The sequence below is a fragment of the Pteronotus mesoamericanus genome, unplaced genomic scaffold (assembly GCF_021234165.1).
Source record: "Pteronotus mesoamericanus isolate MK-2021 breed Mesoamerican mustached bat unplaced genomic scaffold, CSHL_Meso_final scaffold_99, whole genome shotgun sequence".
NCBI classification, from domain to species: domain Eukaryota; kingdom Metazoa; phylum Chordata; class Mammalia; order Chiroptera; family Mormoopidae; genus Pteronotus; species Pteronotus mesoamericanus.
In genome coordinates, this window is record NW_026555330.1 from 623,226 (window position 1) to 645,508 (window position 22,283).

Consider the following 22,283-nt stretch of genomic DNA (forward strand, 5'->3'; position numbering starts at 1 on the left):
TAACCTCTTCTAAGTCTCTTACCATAGTTTCTAATCAGTAATAAAGTGTATAAATCTTTATAGATTATAAACTTATAAATATTGAACATGTAATTTCTTTTTGGTTCTCTGGCCTTTAGCCAACTCAATCATGGCGTGTCCTGCACAGGTGTACTGCTGCAAAAAGAAGTGGGGAGCATTGCATTGTGTAGAAAATGAGTTCATGCTTTTAAAAAGATTTAAAGTATGATCAGGAACCCAGACTGCATACATAAAAAAATGACTTAAGACTATGGAAGAAAGTATAAACAATGTATATACATTCAAAAATGCATAAATGATGAAAGAAAACAAATGGATGTTTAGGATCAGGGGAAAAAATGGGCAAAGGACCTGAATAGATATTTTTCCAAAGACGACATAGAGATGGGAATGATGCTCAACATTACTAATTATCCGGGAAATGAAAGTCAAAATCACAATGAGGTATCAACTCACACCTGATAGGATGGCTATAATCAAAAAGACAAGAGACAGCAAGTGTGGCTAGGATGTGGAGAAAAGGGAACCCTTGTGCACTGTTGGTGGGAATGTAAAATGGTACATTCATTATGGAAAACAGTATGGTGGTTCCTCAAAATACTCAAAATAGAGCTACCATATGATTCAACAGCTCCACTGCTGAGTATATATCCTGAGGAATTAAATGAGTAGCTCGAAGATATATCTGCACACCCATGTTTATTGCAGCATTAGTCTCAACAGCCATGAGGTGTGTGTGTGTGTGTGTGTGTGTGTGTGTGTGTGTGTGTGTGTGTGTGTGTGTGAATGTTATTCATCTGTGAGAAAGCAGGAAATCCTGTCACTTGTGATAATATGAATAGACCTTTAGGGCATTATGTTAGGCGAGATAAGTCAGACAGAGAAAGACAAATGCTGTATTATATCAGTTATATGCAGAATATGAAAAAGTCACACTTGTAAAAACAGAGTAGAATGATAGTTCCTGGGGGCCAGCAAAGGGGTTGGGGCAATTGGGGAGATGTTGTTTAAGGACACAAACTGCAGCTAGTAGATCAGTATGTTCTGGAGATACAATGCACGACATAGTGATTATAGTCAACAAAACTGTATTATAAACATCAAAGTTGCTAAGAGAATAGATCTTAATTATTCTCACCACCAGAAAGAAATGATCATTATGAGACATGATAGAGGTGTTAGCTAACAATACGGTGTAATCAAATTGTAATATATAAATGTATCATACCATAAACTTACAGTATGTTGCATGTCAATTATATCCCTAGAAAAAAATTAACAAAACAAAAAAGGAAATTAGGAAGTTTTATTATCCTCATTTAACAAATGAGGCAACTGAGAGAGATGGAGCTTACGTCCATGTTATCAGCTGCTGAGTCACAGCTAAGACTGTGAGTTCCTAGAAGGCAGGGACCCTTCTAATTATCTTTTCAGCCAGTGTCTAAAACAATGTCTGGAAATGCTCATTAAATGTTGCTGAATTAATGACTAGAACTCAAATGTAGACCTCTGACATCCAACCTCAGGCTCTCCAGTCTGAGTTAATCCATGATTTCATTCATTGAACGCCAATTAAACATAAGGTACGAAACATTGGCTAACTTCTCATTCAGTAGCTGCTGAACCCAATAGGTCCATAGCCTTGTGTTAGACATTTCTGATGCTAAGTAGAAACTCCCTTACTTGAGGGTAAGAGCTGGCTATGGAAGCAGCTGTCAGTTCACATAGGAGACTGCACAAGGGTGCACTTAACTCTCTTGGCTAAAGATGACTTGAAAAATTGGTTCTGGAAAGAGTTTTAAGTGCAAATGAAGAAAACTTGGAAGGAGTGGCTTCTCAGAAGATGCTTCCAAAAATGGACAGAAAATAAAGGCTCTTTGCTCTCATTCTCCCCTGCACTGCAGGCTGAGGATAGCTCTACGGTTCAGTTCTGGCTCACATCTTGGTGCCATTGGCAAACATCTAAAAAAAATCAGAGTTTGAGGCTAAGGAAGTCATATGTTAAAATAAGTTATTAATAAAACACTTAAGAGGGAAACAGCAACCACTACCAGATTATGGGTCTTTACCACAAATACCACCAATCATGGTTTAGAGAGCAATGGAGAGTGAAAAAATGTTAATACCCATACTTTAAAGGGGTGTGTGTCTATTTCATTTGGAATTTCCTGTTCTAAATGCAGGGTTAGTCTTTCTTAAATAAAAATGCATGTTTTTTTCTGAGTCAGAACATTGTATTCTTTGAAATTTGTAAATTCCTTTATAACAGTTCCTTGTTACTACTCATTTGCAGAATTATGGGTTATTTTAAATTTTATATAATTTTGGAATACACAGTTAAATCTCAATAGTTAAACATTTAACAGAGCAGCCCTGGCCGGGTGGCTCAGTTGGACCATTGTCCTGTACACTAAAAGATTGCAGATTCAATTTCCAGTTGGGGTGCACGCTTAGGTTGTGGGTCCAGTCCCTGGTCACAGTACATACAGGAGGCAACAATCAATGTTTCTCTCTTGTCTCTTTCTTGCTCCCACCTTCCTCTCCCTCCCACCCCCCTTCCCTCCCTTCTTCTTTCTCTCCAAAATCAATAAACATATACTCAGACGAGGATTAAAAAAAATTTAACAAAGGAAAACTCATGTAACTGGCATACTCTATTCAGTTTAAAGCAATAAATATTAAAGTTATAGCAGACATTTTTTTCAAAGGGCAATCTTAGGTATGTTTTAGAGAAAGAACATACTTCAATTTCATATGTTCTAAGCAATTACATTATTACATGATGATAAACTAATGATTGTCTGCATAAGAGTTTCTCAAAATGTATATTTGAACCACCTGCGTTATTTAAAGTGTGATTTGTTGGACCCTACCTATCACAATCCATGGTGATAGGGCCTAAGAATCTCCTTTTAAAACAAGTACTTTAAGCAACTCTTGTTTGTACATTCAAGTTTGAGAACCACTAGTCTAAACTGAAAGATCCTAAATTGTTTTCTCTGTTATGAGAGGACAATACAATTATATTTAGAGTATTCTTCTTCCGGAGGCAAATAATGGATTAATACAGCTCTACAAATGAAAGAAAAATGCCTTTTCTTTTTAACCAAATTAATTGTTAATATTCCGTTCACTAAGCATTCCTATTGAGATTTACTGTATGTATAAATAAATATAAGTGGTTGACTAAGAAAGATGAGTTTGCAGTAAACCAGCTGAGAACAGTGCTAAAATAAGCTTCTTTGAGTGTACTCAGAGCAACGTCAAGTACTTTGGTAGCTTTAATGTTCTCTTAATAAATCTTGATGAAGTTTCCCCCTTTCTAAGATGGAGTGAAGAAGAAATGTATTGGGTTTGCCAAAAAGTCCATTTAGCTTTTTCCATAAAATAAAAGACACATTTTTCATTTTCATCAACAACTTTATTGATTTGGTTATTTTGAGTATGTTGGCCAACTCCCACGTGGTATAACATTGATTGTTCTCAATTGATGTCTCGATTTGATCGCTATCAACTTCAGCTGGTCTACCTGATCATGGAGCATAGTCCAGCAAGAAATCTCTAGCAGAAAACTTTGCAAATCACTTTTGGCACATTCGCTCAGTCACAGCACCTTCTCCATACACTGCACAAGTCTGTCTTTGTGTTTCAGTTACGTTTTTACCTTTCTTGAAATAATAAAGCACAATATGCCTGAATGTTGTGTATTTTCTTCCATCCTCAATATTAAAAAGGCTACACAAAAATCACCAAATTTTGGTGTTTCTTTTAATGCATGCTAATATCACAGCTGTCACAATATAAAAAAATTGTTTCAAATGAAGGTAAAGAAAACTCACCGCTACTAGAGCCATCTTATGGAGAAAACCAAACAAACTTTTTGGCCAGCCCAGTATGTCAAACACTACAACACCATATTAGCATTTTGTTAACTCTTCATTTTAAAAAGACAGTGCTATTTGCTGCTTCCTTTCATGGCACTAAGTGCTTTTGGGTGTCTTATTCCTTAAGTGCTGTTTGGTGCCTGTACAAAGATGAAGGTGTCAACATAGTATATCTCAGTTGTGTCTCCATTCCCTAATCATTTTGGATTTGACAAAAACTGTCTCCCTTCTCTGCAGGGCAGAGATGTAACATTGACATTGATGAGTGTGCCTCCAATCCCTGTCGCAAGGGTGCAACGTGCATCAATGATGTGAATGGTTTCCGCTGTATATGTCCTGAGGGACCCCACCACCCCAGTTGCTACTCACAGGTGAACGAGTGCCTGAGCAATCCCTGCATCCATGGGAACTGTACCGGGGGGCTCAGAGGGTGAGTAGCTGCCACATAGTAATAGTTTCTTATTGATGTGTGTCAAGCCAGTTGGGGTTAAGTTTTAAGTTCTGGCCATACCCTGCAGAAGTCAGTCAAGAACTTGAGCTGAGATTTGGCTGAAGAGTTTGGGAGTCTGTATCATAGTCTTCTATGATACCCTTCCCCACCTTCCTCACCTGTGAAGCCTTCCCCACCTTCCATTACTGAGCTGGTGGGAAATAAGGAGAAATGTCTTCCTCATGTGCATAGTCAGCATGTGGGAGGAGTCCAGGATTGTTTTATGACCCTTTAGTAGTTATGCTTTGACCACATCGCAAGATTGAGTTTGCAGGATGCTCTCTCTGATATTTTTCTGTTTAAAAAGCTCAACTCTGTTCTAATGCATTACCAGTATGTGCCTCTGAAGTAGAGTTGGTCTCAGCTAACTTTAGACATGGCCCTGATAAAATGTTCACAGTTTGCAAGCCCCGTAGAGTTGCGTGATGTGTTGGTAGATAATTTCTAGAATCAATGAGTGTGACATTAAGTTTCATGAGAGCCCTGCACTCTTGCTGTGCTTGCCAGAGGATAGGGCCATTGTTACAAAAGGGGAAAGAATTAAGAGTGTGTTTAGAGGAGAATGGGAAAATCAAGTAATTTCCAAGATGAATTTCCTTGGTATTCCTGCTTCAGAGTAGGGCAGCCTTCAAAGCATCCCAACCCATCCACATTTTTCCTAAGAATCTCCAGACAAGGAGGCCATCCTCTCCTGATACCACATAGTAAGTGTTAATTATGCTCAAATTGTGAGCAATGCCCATCTATTTCATATGCCCCCACTTTTGGTCCTTTTTCTACTCAGTACCCTAGGTGCTTTCTGGGGCAGGGTTTCAGATCAAAACGTATCTCAGAAGTCAGACAGTCCAGATCTTCAGAGTGGCATAGAGTCTCTGATACTAATCTACTTCCTGGGTGTCTGTTTTGCCTCAGAAACAAATGATCTTAAGGTTTGCTTTACTTTAGTTTTATATATAAGGAAAAAACTACAGATTTATCCATGTTAGCTTATCTTTCAGATGGGTTCGATATGTTGTGCCAACCACTGTTTGTATATGGAAGCTCTGTATAATTAATTAATTAATTCCTGCAGCATCTTTGTGAACCAGCAAAGTATCAGGAAGGTCCTTGTACTCCAGGTGGGCCCACATGATTCACACCATGTCCATGGTGATCCATGTATAGGTCCCTCGATGAGATTCGCTTATTTTTATCTCCCCTGTGTCTCATGTCTTTGCCAAATCCTGTACTTAATTCTGATTCAATGGTACCTTCCTACCCCACGGTAAATAATTCTATCTTCTTTTAGATACAAGTGCCTCTGTGATGCAGGCTGGGTTGGCATCAACTGTGAAGTGGACAAAAATGAATGTCTGTCTAATCCGTGCCAGAATGGAGGAACTTGTGACAATCTGGTGAATGGGTACAGGTGTACTTGCAAGAAGGGCTTTAAAGGTGAAGGCAAAAGTGCATATTTCCATCTCCCTGCTCTGCCCTGTTGTTGTTGCATACCTCTTGGCTCACATCTCCCTCCTCCCCTCCTTTTTTTGTTCATTAATACAACAAACATAATTTGAGCATCAAATATTTATAAGGCACATGGGGAATAAAAACATAAATAGATTATAGATTATACTTTCAGCCTAGCAGAGAGGTGAGCTATTGAAACAGTGCTATTAAAGATGAGCAGCTAGGCCTCCACTTACACAACTTTGGACAGGTCTCTAATTGTAAGCTTCTTGGTGCAGGTTTGATTCTATGATTCAAAGGAGATATTGGTAGTAGAATGAAAATATTATCTTACTGTTATTTTGATTGCAGTAATATCATGGAAGGATTCATGTGTTCAAAACCTTCCCACAAGTTCTCTCGCATGGTGAGATATTCTTAGATACAGAGTTCCCTACATAGCCTTCTGGAAAAATGCACAATAGGGGATATTGTGTAAAATTATTTTTTGAGTTGTCACTGTTGCATTTATGCCATCAATTTTTTCTTGGAAACTCATGAGAGGGAAATCTGTGGGTGTAAATCATTTATATTTGAACTGCCGTATTTACTTAGTCTTTGAATTCCCCACTCAGAAATTGTACCAGGCTACTGTGAATCATCAGTATGTCTCAGAGTCACTTTATTTGATTGCTTGAAAAATTCTCTGAAACCATATGTCAGTTATTAATTTACTGATATATTGCATTACATTTGCATAGAAACATATATATTTAAAAGCACATTTATTTCTTTATCTCATTGAGACTTGCTGGTCAATGAACTAAATAAAATTCAAAATGCACAATCCGTATTTGTACGACTGCTGACTAGCCAGCCCTCTGTAATCCCAGATCATCATTTTTTATGGTACTCTAGTTACTCTATTTTTAGGCTTGGTGCCAGGCCTTGTTGAAGATCCCAAGGTGTGTAATAGTTGGGTACTGTCCTGTCCTCACTAAGGCTCTTTACTCTTTTTTTTTCCCCCCATAGTGGGAATAGATTTCATGTCTTGGATCATGGGGAGACAGCTTTCTGACTTCAGGAAATACTACCACATTGATGGTAGAGTCTGGACATGCATTTGAGAATGTTATGTTTTGATAACACATACCCTCTTTTTAAGCCCTGACCAGACACTTGTATACAGAGAAGTTATACATGCTCTGGCACAAATAACGCCCCTTTTCATATGACAAGATCTTTTATTACAAAATCATAAGCATGTAATTCTGTAACTTAACAATATCACACTCAAGCATACCATATGACATTTTAGATGAAATGTTCAAATTAAAACTATAAATTATTATACCCATATTATTACACTACCAACCATACTCAAGCAGGCATTACTTCTGCTGGATGCTGTATTTAGATGCAGCAGCAGATTTTTGCCCTTAGTGAACTTCTTGGTCAATTATCAAGAAATTACTTGTGCTGTATTTGGAGGTGCATTAGACTTCCAGGCTATTAGAACACATCCTTCCCCTACTTATCTTGTAAATTAATAAAGCACTGTCTTTTACTGACTTACTGTATGTCGAGGACTTGTCACTGATATGAATGAACAGGTGCTGCAGTGGACTGAAGAAATTAATGCAATTTCTGAGCTGTTTAGTGTTTACTGCCTAGAGGATTGCTTAGTAATTCAGATAATGAGGAGGCTAACAGAAAGTTTCACTGTTTTTGGTTTTTCCTCTATTCTGTCTACAGGCTACAACTGTCAGGTGAATATCAATGAATGTGCTTCAAATCCGTGCCTGAACCAAGGAACCTGCTTTGATGACATAAGTGGCTACACTTGCCGCTGTGTGCTGCCATACACAGGTGAGCCCTGCAGGTGCAGGGACAACGGGGATGCTGGGTCTCGCCTTGTCATTCCACGCCTCTGAGTCTCAGACGGGATCTGTGGGCAATGATGCCCCTCTGAGGACTCACCCCTGGTTACCTGTTCTGCCCTCCCTGACTGGATCTTGAGCACTGCAGAAACACTGTGGCCTCCCTAGATGTGAGTTCTGAGGAGATTCATTTGCCTTCCTTGCACTTTAGGGTTTGGAATTTTTGTTCATCATATATGGTCGAAACTGACACATAGCTGATGGTTTAGTCCATTATGTGAATGGACCCAGTGTTCCATGGCCTATTCTCTTAGTCTTGGTTGGAATAACACAACCACCACTTACTGCTAATACACTATGTGCCAGATACTTTATGTACTTTGAGTTATTTACTTTAGTGTTCACAATAAATCTGCAAATATAAACTCCCTTCACTATTTTAGACATGAAGAAGCTGAGGCAAAGAGAGGTTACTTGCTGAAGGCCACAGAGATAGGTGGTAGGTCTAGGATTTGCCCCCAAGTCTCTGAATCTTCAGCTTGTCCTCTTAACTGCCCTTCTTCTCCTCACATTCAGTACATCTTCATCTCATTCAGAGAGGTATTGCCTTGGATGGCGACCACAAGCAGAAGACATGGGTGTGACTTCGTTTCATATCAGGCGTTCTTTGGTTCAGGTGGTATTTTAGGAGTGTGCTTGGACATTTCTGCTTTGTGTTTTCCTGTTGCATTACTGCCATCTTGTGATTGGTTGTATTTGTGTGGCTTGTTTACCACCTCATCGTCCATTTTCTTCATTTCTGGGAACAGAGAGAAACATGGATGGTGGCTCTGCATGGTGTCCAGCGTGCAGCATGCAGTTAGGAGCATGGCCTAATCCTCACCCCCTCAGAGTCTTGGGCTGTGCATAGTAGCTATTACTAGTAACTCTAAGCAGTGAAGAGTGGTGGAGTGGCCACAGGCATGACTCTGTGACCTGAAAGACTTGATTCTGCATTGTTTGCCTTACTTTAGAAGAAATGTTCTTGTAGGGAAATGGCATTTAGCTAGCTTGGTTGATCAAATCAAAGTTATCGGAGATCCCTAGGTATCCCCAAAGACAGTCCATATCATGTCGTTTTGTAGTGACAGAGCTGACAACACCTGTTGGTAGTGAGAAGGCCATCTCAGTTAGAATCATAAAAACTGAGATTTGATGGCTGTGGGGAGATGTAAGCAGATGTCACTATACTTAGCCACATCATAGACTTATCTGAGTGTGAGTGTGTGCAGTTCATCTTGAAATTATTTTTTGTCTTCTTTCTATTTTTATGATAAGAATGTTTGACTATATGCTGACTGTTGGTTTTTTGTCAGATTAGGATACCTATAAAAGAACTTACCGTGTGTGATCTTTGAGAAATTACATTAGACTGAAAGCTTATGCAGGTAAAATTTCAGTGCTGATAGCTAAGGGTTCTACATGTCCTTGACTTTGGCCAGCATGAAGGGAACTAAGCAACATTGCTTCCCTTTGTGAGCCACTGTTGTGACCAAGCACATTAAAAGCTAGTTGGGGATATTGGTGAAAATTTGTGGCAATTTTTTTTCTTTCTGAATATAAAATTTTAGGATAAAATTTTAAATTTAGTTGTAACTTGACTTTAAAAACAACCTTGTCTCCCTTTAATAAGAGCATCCTTTTTTTTTTTTCTCTCCTGGAAGCTTATATTCAGCACACTAAGGCAGAAAATATTGATGGGCAAAAAAATGACGTTATGTTGTTGATGTCGGTGTAAGGAGACATATTACTAGGCATTAGAATTACTTTACTATTTCCCACCTCTGATGGCCTTCTGGTCAACCACAGGCCAGCATAGGTTATGAGGAATAGAAAGCTGTATTGTTGCTTCTTCCCTGCTCACATGAAGGGAGGTCTGTATGGCTAAGCCTCTGAGTAGCTGAATCTTATCTCTGGAGATGCAGAAACTATTTCTCCTGATTGATGTAGGTGTCCAAATGCTTGTAACCACTCATTATGATAACGTGAAGATGACAGCAGCCCACCAGTTGTTGAGTACTCACTCTGTGCCAGGCTCTATGCTAATAAGAACTTTGTAAGCATTTTTTCATTTAATCCTCAAAAAGCTTCTATGAGTTAGGTACCATCCTAATTTCCATTTTACTTACCTGGAAGGCTCAGAGAAGATAAATAACTTGCTTGAGGCTACGCAGTTAGTAATCAAGTCAGAGCAAAGATTCAAAGGGCCAAAAGTCTCTCAGATTCCAAAGCTCTTAACCACTACTTTAGACTTGCATTTGGAGAGCATCCTTTGGTACAGAACTTGGGGAAATTTCAGTTTCTTTGGTTAGTTTTCTGTTACAAACCCTGTCATTTACTTTGCAGGCAAGAACTGTCAGACTGTATTGGCTCCGTGTTCCCCAAATCCTTGCGAGAATGCTGCTGTTTGCAAAGAGGCACCGAATTTTGAGAGTTACACCTGCCTGTGTGCTCCTGGCTGGCAAGGTAACAGCATGGGAGTGGAGAAACCAAAAGTTTTTTTAAAGTAATCAGGTCATCAGAATACATGGAAAGTACTGGTATCTGTCACTAACACAGGCCTTATAGAGGAGCTGCTAAACGCAGTGACTCCAAAAGCCTTTCCATTTTGCCTGTCTGTGGGGTACCCTAGTGGCTGGAAGACTTTGGCCTGAGTCTGAAACCATAATGTCCTGCATGGAATTTTAGCACCTGGGCAGCAGCTTGCAAGGAGCACAGAAGCCTTAAGGGACCTCCCTAACCAGGGAATACCCTTAGATTAGCCCCATCTATACCCCTGCTGCAGCTCAGCCCCCTCATAAATTTCTGTGGGAATGAGCTTCCCAAGACTGAACCATTTCATTGCGCCTGTGTTTCTAGGTCAGCGGTGTACAATTGACATTGATGAGTGTGTCTCCAAGCCCTGCATGAACCATGGTCTCTGCCATAACACCCAGGGCAGCTACATGTGTGAGTGTCCTCCAGGCTTCAGTGGTATGGACTGTGAAGAGGACATTGATGACTGCCTCACAAGTGAGTATGCCAGCCAGCTCCTCCACCCCGGGGACAGAGGAGCACACAGGGGCGCAGACAGCTTCAGTGGAGGCAACTGTCTCTCTTTGCTAAGACCAGCCACTGCAGTAGTTTATCATATATCTTTAATATTAGTATTTTTAAAGTCTTTTTGGAGCTAGTAGCTTTTAGAGTTAAGACAATGGACTGTGTTTTAATCATTTCCTTATTGATTTACATTGACAAAGTGGGAATAGTGATATGGTACCTGTTCTTTTAAAGCTGATTATTGAGGTGTAATTAACATTTCATACACTGCCAGTATTTTAAATGTGCAGTTCAATGGGTTTTGACATATGGCAACTGAAACTATTACTCCAGCTAATGAACATATTCACCCTCCTAAAATTATTCTCATCTCTTGTAATTTAACCCTTCTTTCCACTTTCCTGTTCTAGGCAATCAGGGATCTACCTCTGTCATTATAGACTTGTTTGCATATTTTACACTTTTATATAAATGTAATCATATAATACAAACTCTTTCTTGGGGAGAGGGAATGTGACTTCACTCACTCAGCATATTATTTGAAACTCATCCATGTTGTGTGTATTAATGATTCATTCTATTTAATTGCTGAGTAGTATTCCATTGTTTAGAGGTACTACAACTCGCTAGTAAGACATCTGGCTTTTTTACAAAGTTTAGGGGTATTACAAGTTAAGCTGCTATGAATGAGTCTGTGAGGGCATGTGGTTTTACTTCTCAAGAGAAATAAATACCTGTATATAAATATCTAAATAACAGATGAATCATTGAATTATGTAGTAGGTATATGTTTAACTTTTTACAAATTTGCCAAAATACTTTCCAAGGTAGTTAGTTGTACCATTTTCTTTCTTACAAGTGTTATATGAGAATGTGAGTTCCAGTTAAATTCCATTGTCAGGAACACTTGACATGATTACTCATTTTAACTTTAGCTATTCTAGTGGGTGCGTGCAGTATTTCACAGTGGTTTTAACTTGCATTTTTTTATTTATTAATGATGTTGAGTATCTTTCATGTGTTTATCGGCCAGCTGTATATCTTACTTAGTGTGGTGTCTATTCAAATCTTCTGCCCAGTTGAAGAATTGATTATCTTATTACTGAATTGAAAAAGTTCTTTATATCCTAGATAAGTATTCTGTCATATATTTGCATTACAACTATTTTCTCCCAATTTGTAGCTTTTGTTTGACTTTTTTTGAAGAGGATGTTTCCTTTTGATAAAATTCAGTATACCTATAATTTTTTATTATAGCTCACTTTCCTTATATTGTGTTTAATAAATCTTGTCTAACCTAAGGTCACTGAGGTTTTATCTTTTTTAGTTTATTCTGAACATTTCATACTTTTAGCACTGACCTTTAGTTCATTGGTCTATTTTGAGTTAATTTTTGCATTGAGTATAAGTTTTATAGGTTTTAAAAACTAATTTTGTTTTCTGTTCTTGCTAAACTCACTATTCTATTAATTCTATATTAGTTTAGCTTCTAATTTAATTTAGATTTCTAGGATTTTTTTACAGAGATAATCATATTATTTCTAAATAAATACAACTACTATATCCTTTTTCTGAAATCTGTATGCAGTTTATTTTCTTGCATTGTTGCAATTCAGTATGTTCTAGATACAGTTGATGGAGAAATTGAAGAGAATGGGACCAAACTATTTGGATTCCTTTACACATTACGTAGTATCTCAATCAAATTTTTCAGTATTTAAAGTTTTTTCTTATTTGAAGTAGGACTGGTAATGTTTACAGTTAGTTAAAAATAATTCAGTAAATATGGGGAATTTCCTAAATGATGCTATGGAAATTGTAGTAGCTGTGTACTGTGAATAAGAAGGGATAATATGATTTTTACAATTGTTCTAGTAGAGATTACAGATGAGCCTCAGAATGGAAGTAGCCCAAGAGATGAATATCATATTAAATATTCCTCTTATAAAATAGGGGCTCCATTACCCACTGGGTATTTAGTTTTCTTTTTATATTTATAACCTGCCTTTGAAATTATATTTTAAGGTCCTTAAGAGCAGGGGCTACATCTTGTTTTTCTGCTTCTGATTTGAATGCCATTGAAATGCAGAGGACGGTGCCATGATGGTAGCTCAAAATTTGTTGATTAATTGGTGTGAGTGTCCGGTGTTCTAAGACTGCGCTATGTGATATTTAAACCAGAAAACACCTTTGTTTCCTAATTCTACCTAGACCAAAAAAATAAAAACAAAGAAAGAATGGAAGGGTGAATGGCAGGAAGGGAGGGAAAAGAGAATAAAGAAAGATGGGGCAGCACAGGGGCCTGACTACTGTGTATTCTGTCCTGTCCCACCCACTCCACTGCCATGTACAACTTTTAAAAATCTTTAATGACATTTCTGAGATTCTGTGTGTTGAGGGCACATATTTGATTTGTAAATGTGTAGGGGTCAGTGCACAATTTATGACTATTAATTTTGCAAACTCTTAGTGGTGTATGTAAAGTTCATTCCAATTATCAACCCAGCAAAGCATTATTGCATTCATTTTCATAAATGGAGGAGTCAGGGCAAGGAGCTAAGGGAGAAGTACAAGTACAGAACAGTCAGAATTGTTACTGCTTAGTGTGACTCATTTTGCCTTTATGAGTCTAAGATTAAACTGCTGATGTGGTTCAGAGCTCTAATTCTTGTGTGTAATGGCTTAGATCCCTGCCAAAACGGAGGTTCCTGTGTAGATGGAGTGAACGCTTTCTTCTGCCTGTGCCTTCCTGGCTTCACTGGGGATAAATGCCAGACAGACATGAATGAATGTCTGAGCGAACCCTGTAAGAATGGAGGGACCTGCTCTGACTATGTCAACAGTTACACTTGCAAGTGCCAGGCGGGATATGAAGGAGTCCACTGTGAGAACAACATTGATGAGTGCACTGAGAGGTGAGCAGCCCTGTCCATTTGGTCCCAACGTCTTATGGGAAAGAGGGAGCACAGTAGTAGGATTGTGGGGCAGGGCTAAGGTATCCGCTTGGATCCCAGTCCGTAATCGTCTCCTGTTGCTCAGTCCGGATTCCTTGTAGATGTGGAGTTAGCAGGTCACAGGTCAGGGACTGACAAGCTTAGTGGGATGGATCATCATTTACTTCTACTTAGTGAACAAAAAGAGATGCACACGTAGTTGTGAACAAGAAACAAATTTTCCTCTTTGCTTTGTGTTCCTATTAGTCGGCAATTTAAAATTTTCTATTTATTTGCATATTTTTCTTCACTGTTTAAGTAATTTCTAGAAGGTCTGTTTCTTTTTTATTATTATCAACAAATTTGTTACGTTTCTTTTTCATCAGTAAATCTAGAGTCAAGAACTACCTATTTAGCACTTTTCTATTTTTTTTTTCAAAGTTTTATGTATTTATTTATTCTTAGAGAGAGGGAAAGGGAGGGAGAAAAAGCAGGAGAGAAAAATTGATGCGAGAGAAAGATATCAGTGGACTGCCTCTCCCACAACACCAACCAGGGACCTGGCCGGCAACCCAGGCACGTGCCCTGACTGGGAATCAAACCAGTGACCTTTTAGTTCACAGGCCAGTACCCAATCCACTGAGCCACACCAGACAGAGCTATTTAGCACTTTTCATATGAATTAAATGGACTTAGGGATAAAATGAAGTAAGATGTATGTAGAAGGACCAAGCAAAATCTGGAGACATTCACTTTCTCTGGGAATCTGTCATTAACTCAGCCTTTGAAATAACTTCTCCAAGCTTCTCGGTTTTGGAAAGGAAGCTGGGACTCAATACTGATTGGCAACCAGTCTAGTTTGGAAAAAGGCAAAATTACTGGATGTAGGCATGTGGGATGCTCAGGAGTATTTGCCTCTGTGACATCCTAGGAACCTTTCTTTTTAAATAGCAGGTCAGAAGGCCGGATTACATAGTTGATGGTGCTCTCCCTGTTTGCTTCTTAGCTCCTGTTTCAATGGTGGCACCTGTGTTGATGGGATTAACTCCTTCTCTTGCTTGTGCCCTGTGGGCTTCACTGGTCCATTCTGCCTCCATGAGATCAATGAATGCAACTCTCATCCATGCCTGAATGAAGGAATATGTGTTGATGGCCTGGGTTCCTACCGCTGCACTTGCCCCTTGGGCTACACCGGGAAAAACTGTCAGGTAATTAAATTCCAGCCCACTCACTCTGCTTCCTCTGAGTAGCAAAGTATTATACCTACTTCTTTTCTAGGCCAAATAAACCCCTCCTAAAGGAGAAAAGTCCAGGTCTTGGGGATGTCCCTGAGATAAATCAAGTTAACTTCTTAATAGCTAAATATAGTGACAACTGGCAAGATTATACAGATTAACAAATGTAAGATTGTTGTTAACAGGCTGAGAATCACAGAAAAATACATGTGGGAAATAAGCACGTAGATATTATTTACATTAGAAATACAGAAAGGGAAAAAAGGAACAATCGAAATTAAATTTTTAAAAGTCAGATGTAATATCTAAGGGGATAATAAGTACCATGTCTTACAATGTTGTACCATTCTCAAAACCAAGCTATTCACATACCATTTAAATTCAAATATGTAAATACACATTTTTGTAGACTCTTTGGTTGGAAGGACTCTTCAGAGCCAACTAGTTTGGCCTTTCATTTCATGGAAGGAGAAACTGAGTCCCAGAGGGACAAAGTAACTCTTATAAGGTTGCATACCAAACACTGTGTTTCATTTTATGCCATTTTACCTATTAAGGTAGCCTTACAGTAGCACCTCAGTAAGACTTTGTCTGTATTAGACATGCAGATATTACCACCTCAGCACACTCTGCACATTAAACAGCTTGTTGCCAATTCTGTGGATCAGGAGGACATTCCTCATGGGTTTCTGCTTATTCTGCTGGTGTGAAATTATAAACGCTGGTGGAGCATTCGGTCCGCACTCCCCCCCCCCCCACAGCCCCCTTCTTCCACAAACAGTCCCTATCGTGAATGTGCCTTCTTCTCCCCAGAGGCCAAGCCTCCCTCCCTCCACGCCCCCCATGTGAACTGTGGAGAAGAGCGCCAGTCTGCTTGCACTTTTTGCCTCATGTTTTTTGTAAGCCTGATTTTCTCCCCCCAAAATAAGCTGTTTGAACTAGTTTTCAGGTTTATTAACAGGCTTTAAGTTCTTTTAGTCATGTTCACCACAGACAGATTTGCTCAAGACCCACGTGGATTTCTCACACAGGATTAGCACAGGGACTTAGTTACCTGTCTGACAGCTTTGGCTCTTTTGCTTTCCAGCCCGACAGGGTGGCCACATATCTAGATATAATAACGATATAGGGAATAACTTAACCTATTAGGCTTCCTCAAATTCTTAAATTTCTGTGTTAAGAACTTTTTAAATAGCAGAGTTAAGAGGAATTGGACTATATACAATGATTAGATTACTTGGGAACGCTGGATCTAGTTTAAGGCTTAGGTGAGGGCTTTCAAAAAATAATTAGTGTGCTTTTCTTTGATTTCTTAAAATGTAGTATAAGTTATCTTCTTCATTTCTGGTATGTGAATGTTGACATGTGTGTATGCCCCTGTTTCAGACGCTGGTGAACCTCTGTAGTCGGTCTCCATGTAAAAACAAAGGTACTTGCGTTCAAGAAAAAGCAGAGTCCTGGTGCCTATGTCCCGCTGGATGGGCTGGTGCTTACTGTGACGTGCCCAATGTGTCCTGTGAGGTGGCGGCCTCCCAGAGAGGTAAGTTAGGCCTTCTCAGGCTCAAGGGTCATTCCCTGAAGTCCTGACTGGCCGGTGGCCTCTTAGGGCAGGTGTCGTTATGGTGGGTTAAGAGGAAGGGGTAGGCAGTACTGGGTGGGCGAGGCTCCAGCAAAAGGATCTGAGACAGAAGATGTAAGGGCAGAAGAACAGGTGTAGACATTCCAAAAAAGAAATGTATTCGTATACCTCTTCTCCTTTATCCATTCATCAATCAGTGGACACCTAGGTTGCTTTCCTATCTTGGCTGTGGTAATTAATTCTGTGATGAACATGAGAGTGCATATATCTTTTCAAATTAGTGTTTTCATTTTCTTTGGATAAATACTCGAAAGTGGAATTGCTGGATCATATGGTAGTTCTATTCTTTAGTTTTTGAGGCACCTCCGTACTGTTGCCCATAGCAGCAGCACCAGTTTACAATCCTCCAACAGTGCGCAATGGTCCCCTTTCTCTACGTCCTCTCCACACTTGTTATTTGTTGATTTTTTGATAATAGCCATTCAAACAGGTGTGAGGTGGTAACTCATTGTGATTTTGATTTGCATTTTCCTTATGATTAACAATGTTGAACATCTTTTTGTATGTCTGTTGGCCACCTCTGTGTCTTTGAAGAAATGTCTATTCAGGTCCTCTTCCCATTTTAAAAATCAAGCTGTTTTTGGTTGTCTTTTGATGTTGAGTTATATGAATTCTTTATATATTTTGGATATTAATCCCTGATCATATATATGATTTGCACATACCTTCTCCCACTCAGTGGGTTGTCTTTTTGCTCTGTTAATGGTTTCCTTTGCAATGCAAAGGTGTTTAAGTTTGATGTAGTCCCATTAGTTTATTTTTGCTTTTGTTGCCCTTGCCCGAGGAGACACATAAAAGAATATATTGTTAAGACTGATGTCACTGAGTTTACTGCCTGTGTTTATTTCTAGGAGTTTTATGGTCAGGTTTACATTTAAGTCTTTAATCCAATTTGGGTTTATTTTTGTATATGGTATAAGGAAGTGGTAGAGTTTCATTTTTTTTTCCATGTACCTGGTCAGTTTTCCCAACATCATTTATTGAAGAGACTGTTTTTTTCCCATTGTATATTCCAACATAGATGAATAGATAAAGAAGATGTGGTGTGTATATATATGTATGAGGACCATAAAAAAGAGCAAAATCTTGCCATATGTGACAACATAGATATTAGAGGGTATTATGCTAAGTGAAATAAGTCAGAGAAAGGCAAATATTGTATGGCCTCACTTACATGTGAACCCTCCCAAAAAACCAGGACAGAAATGGACTCATAGATACAGAAAACAAACAATGGTTGCCCTAGGGAACAGGGATGGGGGGATGGGTTAAAAATATGAAGGGGACTAAGAGGTACAAACTTCTAGGTATAAAATAAATGTCTTAGGGATTTAATGTACAGCATAGGGAATATATTCAATAATATCATAATAACTTTGTGTGATGACAGATGGTTACTATACTTACTGTGGTGATCACTTCAGAGGATATATAAATGTTGAATTATTACAATGTACACCTAAAATTAATATAATATTGTATGTCAACGATAAGAATAAGAAGTGTATTTTAAATGAAATGAAGGCATATTGCACTTTCAGGGCTTGTTTATTTTCAGTACCCATCTGGTGTTGAGTGTCACGAATTAGACAAGGATAAAATTTGATGTGTCAACTGTCTTGATTCGTTTGCACATTAGTTGGTCCCAACCCGACATGTCATAAGCCCTTCTGTGATGTCTCTTCCCCCACTGGGTTCCCCAGGGCTGTCCGTGGACCGCTTGTGCCAGCACTCGGGCGTCTGTATCGATGCTGGCAACTCGCATCACTGCCAGTGCCCCTTGGGCTACACTGGGAGCTACTGTGAGGAGCAGCTCAACGAGTGCTCATCCAATCCCTGCCAGCACGGAGCCACCTGCCATGACTTCGTTGGTGGATACAGATGTGAGGTAAGACAAGCTGCGCACGTCAGAGACCTCCCAGAAGATGGCGCAACTATTGTGAACACTAGCATAATGGCTTTAGCTGCTTATGTTTTATTTTTACAAATGTATGCACTTTTTTTAAACCAATCACCGTTACAGTATTTACTTATTACTGGTCCTTTCAGTCCCTTGTGCAATAAACTAACATAGCTCTAGTAAGGTATTTTCATAGAGTTCTGGAACCATCTCACTTCCAAGGGTTGCTTCCAGGATTCAGAGCCATTATTCACTACCAGAGTGCGTTTCACAGGCCCGCCAGAGCCCCCTGGCATTTCCCTGAGGAGCAGGTGAGATGGGAGAAGCTACTTTGAGGAGTGTCCCTTTGACCCATGCCATCTTTGTATACAGTCATTGATCAATCAACTAATAATTCTTTCAAAAAAATGTTGCTCAGCCTGTTCTGTGTAGCACTATACCAAGTGTTGCATGTGTATATTTGAGGAAGTGTGTGTCTTTTAAGGGACATGTCACTGTCTTCTTAATGTCTGGGCTGACAGTGGCTTCAGAAAGATGTTACCAAAATCCCAGAGACATGAATTTGATACCAGTTCAGATCACCAAGCCACACTGAGCAAAGCTTTGCTTCTCTAGTTCCCAGAAGTGAGCCAAAGATGGCTTCTGTTTATTTGCCCCTAGGTTATTTCTTCATAACAGGCTGGGACCTGTTAGCTCAAAAGTTACCAGTGCTAAACTCAGAATTGTACACATCCATTTGTTTTAAACATAGCTGTTAATAAGCTGATTTTTAGCCATTTTGAGCCTGCCTGCTTTGTATATTCTGCAAAATAGCACCCGGTATCTGCTAGTCATAGCTGAGATGAGCCCCAGCATGTAACGATCCCAGGCCACTGCTGCTCTTCACAGCTCTCTGACCCAGACACTCCAGGCTGGGCGCTAAGTGACATCATGAAACACATAGGCCCCTCTCAGTTACCCCTTCTCTTGGAGCTCGCATGCCCTCCGCTCCTTATCCCTAATGGATGATCTCATGCTATGAGGGACTTCCCCACGTTGACACCTGTGTCACAGCATTGCTCAGATAAAGCCACCTCATGGTCAATATCTTTTTTCTTGGGCAGCCCTGAAATCCTGAAGCACCAAGATTTCCTGTAGCTTGCTAGCCCACCTCCCCTGCCTTCACCTCTATCCCAGCCAGCCTCTCACACATATGTGTAGTGTGCTGAACCTGGAGATGAATACATGCAGTGTCTTTACTTCCATCCACACAGACTACTTGACTGGGTCATAGCATCCTCATCATATACAAAGGAATACATATTTTAGAGGTAGCAACCTGCACACAGGAGGGACAGAAGTTTTGCACAGGGGTCGCATTTGAACTATCCCTTGATGTTCAATCCTTGCCTTCTTTAAAGTAGCTCTTTCAGCTGGACTAGGTAAATGCTGGTAGGCTGCGGTCAGCCCTGCACAGGGTGATTACCGGGAGTGCAGTGATGCCGGAGGGACGCACGAGAGCTGGGTGGAGCGTGGTGGGCAGAGCATGGCAGTAATGCTCCAGCTCTCATTTGCTCTCATGGTCTGTTTCCAACAATGGTCCAATAATTCTTGTCCTTTTTGTTTGCTCCTGGCAGTGTGTCCCAGGATACCAGGGTGTCAATTGCGAGTATGAAGTGGATGAGTGCCAGAATCAGCCATGCCAGAATGGAGGCACCTGTATTGACCTGGTGAACCATTTCAAGTGCTCCTGCCCACCAGGCACTCGGGGTATGAAATCAGCCTGACCTGTTGTCCACCCGGGGCATTCTCTAAGTTATAAATCCAATTTTAGTGTTGAGGGCGTTGTTTTTTTTTTTTTTAAAGCAAACATTTAGTTCTGAATTCTGGTAATTCAGCTATTTCATTCTCTCATAGCTTGCCTGGCTCTGAAGTTCTGACTCATGCTCTTAGTGCTGTCTAGGTCTTGTTGACATCTAATATTTCCTGAAACACAGAATGTGGAAATGATATAATGTTGCAACCAAATTAGCCTGGTTAGCAAGATTTCTTGGAGCTTCAAGGGAAAACACCCATGAATAAAGGCATGACCTCCTGAATAAATAATTCACATTTATCAGTTTACGTATTTTTTAAAACTTGCCAAGTCTTGCCTCCCTAAGGTGGAGAAATGAATGGATGAAAACATCTCCCTATTTTCATAAGCCCAGGGAGGAGCCTGATGGCTAAGGCTGTAACTAAGACTGGGAGGAAAGCCTACTGAGCTGCGGCCTCAGACTGTGAAGGGTGGAGCCATCAGTCTGCTATGGGCCCTGCCTCCTGGAAGGAGCTGAGAGTATTGTTCGTTGGAAGACATATACCTACCTTCAGAATTTCGTTACGTATATAGAAACCAAATGCAAAGAAATTTTCCCTCCACTTCTTACTCCGAAGCTAGGATGTTAGACACACTCTTTTGCAGTTGATTTTTTTTTCCATTTAATTGGAGATGTTTCCATATCAAGATACAGAATTTCCTTAATCATTTTTATCCTGCAGAATTCCCTTTTAAGGGCATGCTATATTTTGCCTAACTAGTGCCCTAGTGATAGAAATTTGAGTCTTCTTGCATGTATATAAGTGTATTTGTAAAATAAATTTTAAAAACTGGAATCTTTGAATTAGAGAATATAAATATGTATTTATAATTTTGGTTGATGTTGCTCAGTTACAGTGTATGAGCATACTGCTTCTCAGTGTGGATGAATGTATTGTCATTTGGTTTTCCTTTTTCTGTGGTTCTCTGTTCATGTCTCTTCTTTTTTTTGTTCCATTGTTGATCTTAATATTTGACAGAGATTAGCTGTCTGTGGTACAGAATGTCATACACGTATTTTTCCCATATATTATTTTTTGTCTTTTGATTTTCTTTATGGTGATTTTTTTTTTTCATTCAGAGTTTTTTATTTTAATCAGGTTGAAGTTATCAGTCTTTTAGTATGGCTTCTGGATTTTGAATCCTAGTCAGCAACACCTTCCACACTCTAAGATTATAAAGGAATTCTCCCATATTTTCTTCAAGTCCTGGGATACTGAAGTACTTTTTCTCCATGGCTGCTGATTTGTCCCAACACAGTTACTGAATATTTGATCCTTTATACAATGATTTGAGATGGCACCTTTATCAAATCATTAATTCCCCTGTATATTTGGGAGTTTTTCTGGACGTTTTTTTGTTCTATTGTTCTATTAATTTATCAGTACCACCCTAGAGGTTTTAATTATTATGGATCTTCTTTTCCAGGGTTTTCTAGGCTACGGTTATAATTTATTTTTCCATGTAGCTTTTAGAATCAGATTGTCTATTAAAAGTCATATTGCTATTTTTTGGGGGGGGGTCACATTAAATTTATAAATATGTATAGAGAAAACTGACATCTTTATGATGAGGAGTGTTCCTAACTAAATCACAGTGCTTTTTTATTTGTCTCCTTTTGTATCTTACATGACTATTTTAAAGTTTTCATATAGGTGTAGTACATTTCTTGTTACAGTTATTCCTAGATGTTTTATTTTTTGCTATTGCTATTGAAAATGAGGTCTTTTCTTAGATTTTTTTGCCTTTTAATAGTCCATCTTGTATTAGTACATGCTACAAATTATAGGAGTACAGAACTTACTTTTGTAATTTTTTTAGTTGATCATGGGATCCTTTCTAGACTAGTCATTGATTTCTTTTGTTTCTCCAAAGTATTTACAGGTATTTATACTTGATAGCTCATTTATATCTATAGTACATTAAATTAATTCTGTTCCAGATAAAATAACCTTTGAGCT

At 39.2% G+C, this 22,283-nt stretch overlaps 1 protein-coding gene across 2 annotated transcripts in view; it reads left to right on the forward strand.

Annotated features, from left to right (window-relative positions):
• NOTCH2 (notch receptor 2) overlaps positions 1-22,283 on the forward strand; it is a 160,401-nt gene that overhangs the window by 119,874 nt on the left and 18,244 nt on the right. The window contains exons 13-22 of one of the 2 annotated variants that reach the window (XM_054564807.1): positions 4,143-4,335; positions 5,684-5,829; positions 7,579-7,692; positions 10,089-10,208; positions 10,602-10,754; positions 13,468-13,696; positions 14,721-14,922; positions 16,336-16,489; positions 18,292-18,476; positions 20,105-20,237. In XM_054564807.1, coding sequence (XP_054420782.1) covers positions 4,143-4,335; positions 5,684-5,829; positions 7,579-7,692; positions 10,089-10,208; positions 10,602-10,754; positions 13,468-13,696; positions 14,721-14,922; positions 16,336-16,489; positions 18,292-18,476; positions 20,105-20,237 — 1,629 coding nt within the window. The remainder of the gene's footprint in view (positions 1-4,142; positions 4,336-5,683; positions 5,830-7,578; positions 7,693-10,088; positions 10,209-10,601; positions 10,755-13,467; positions 13,697-14,720; positions 14,923-16,335; positions 16,490-18,291; positions 18,477-20,104; positions 20,238-22,283) is intronic. The other variant, XM_054564809.1, reaches the window with a different exon arrangement.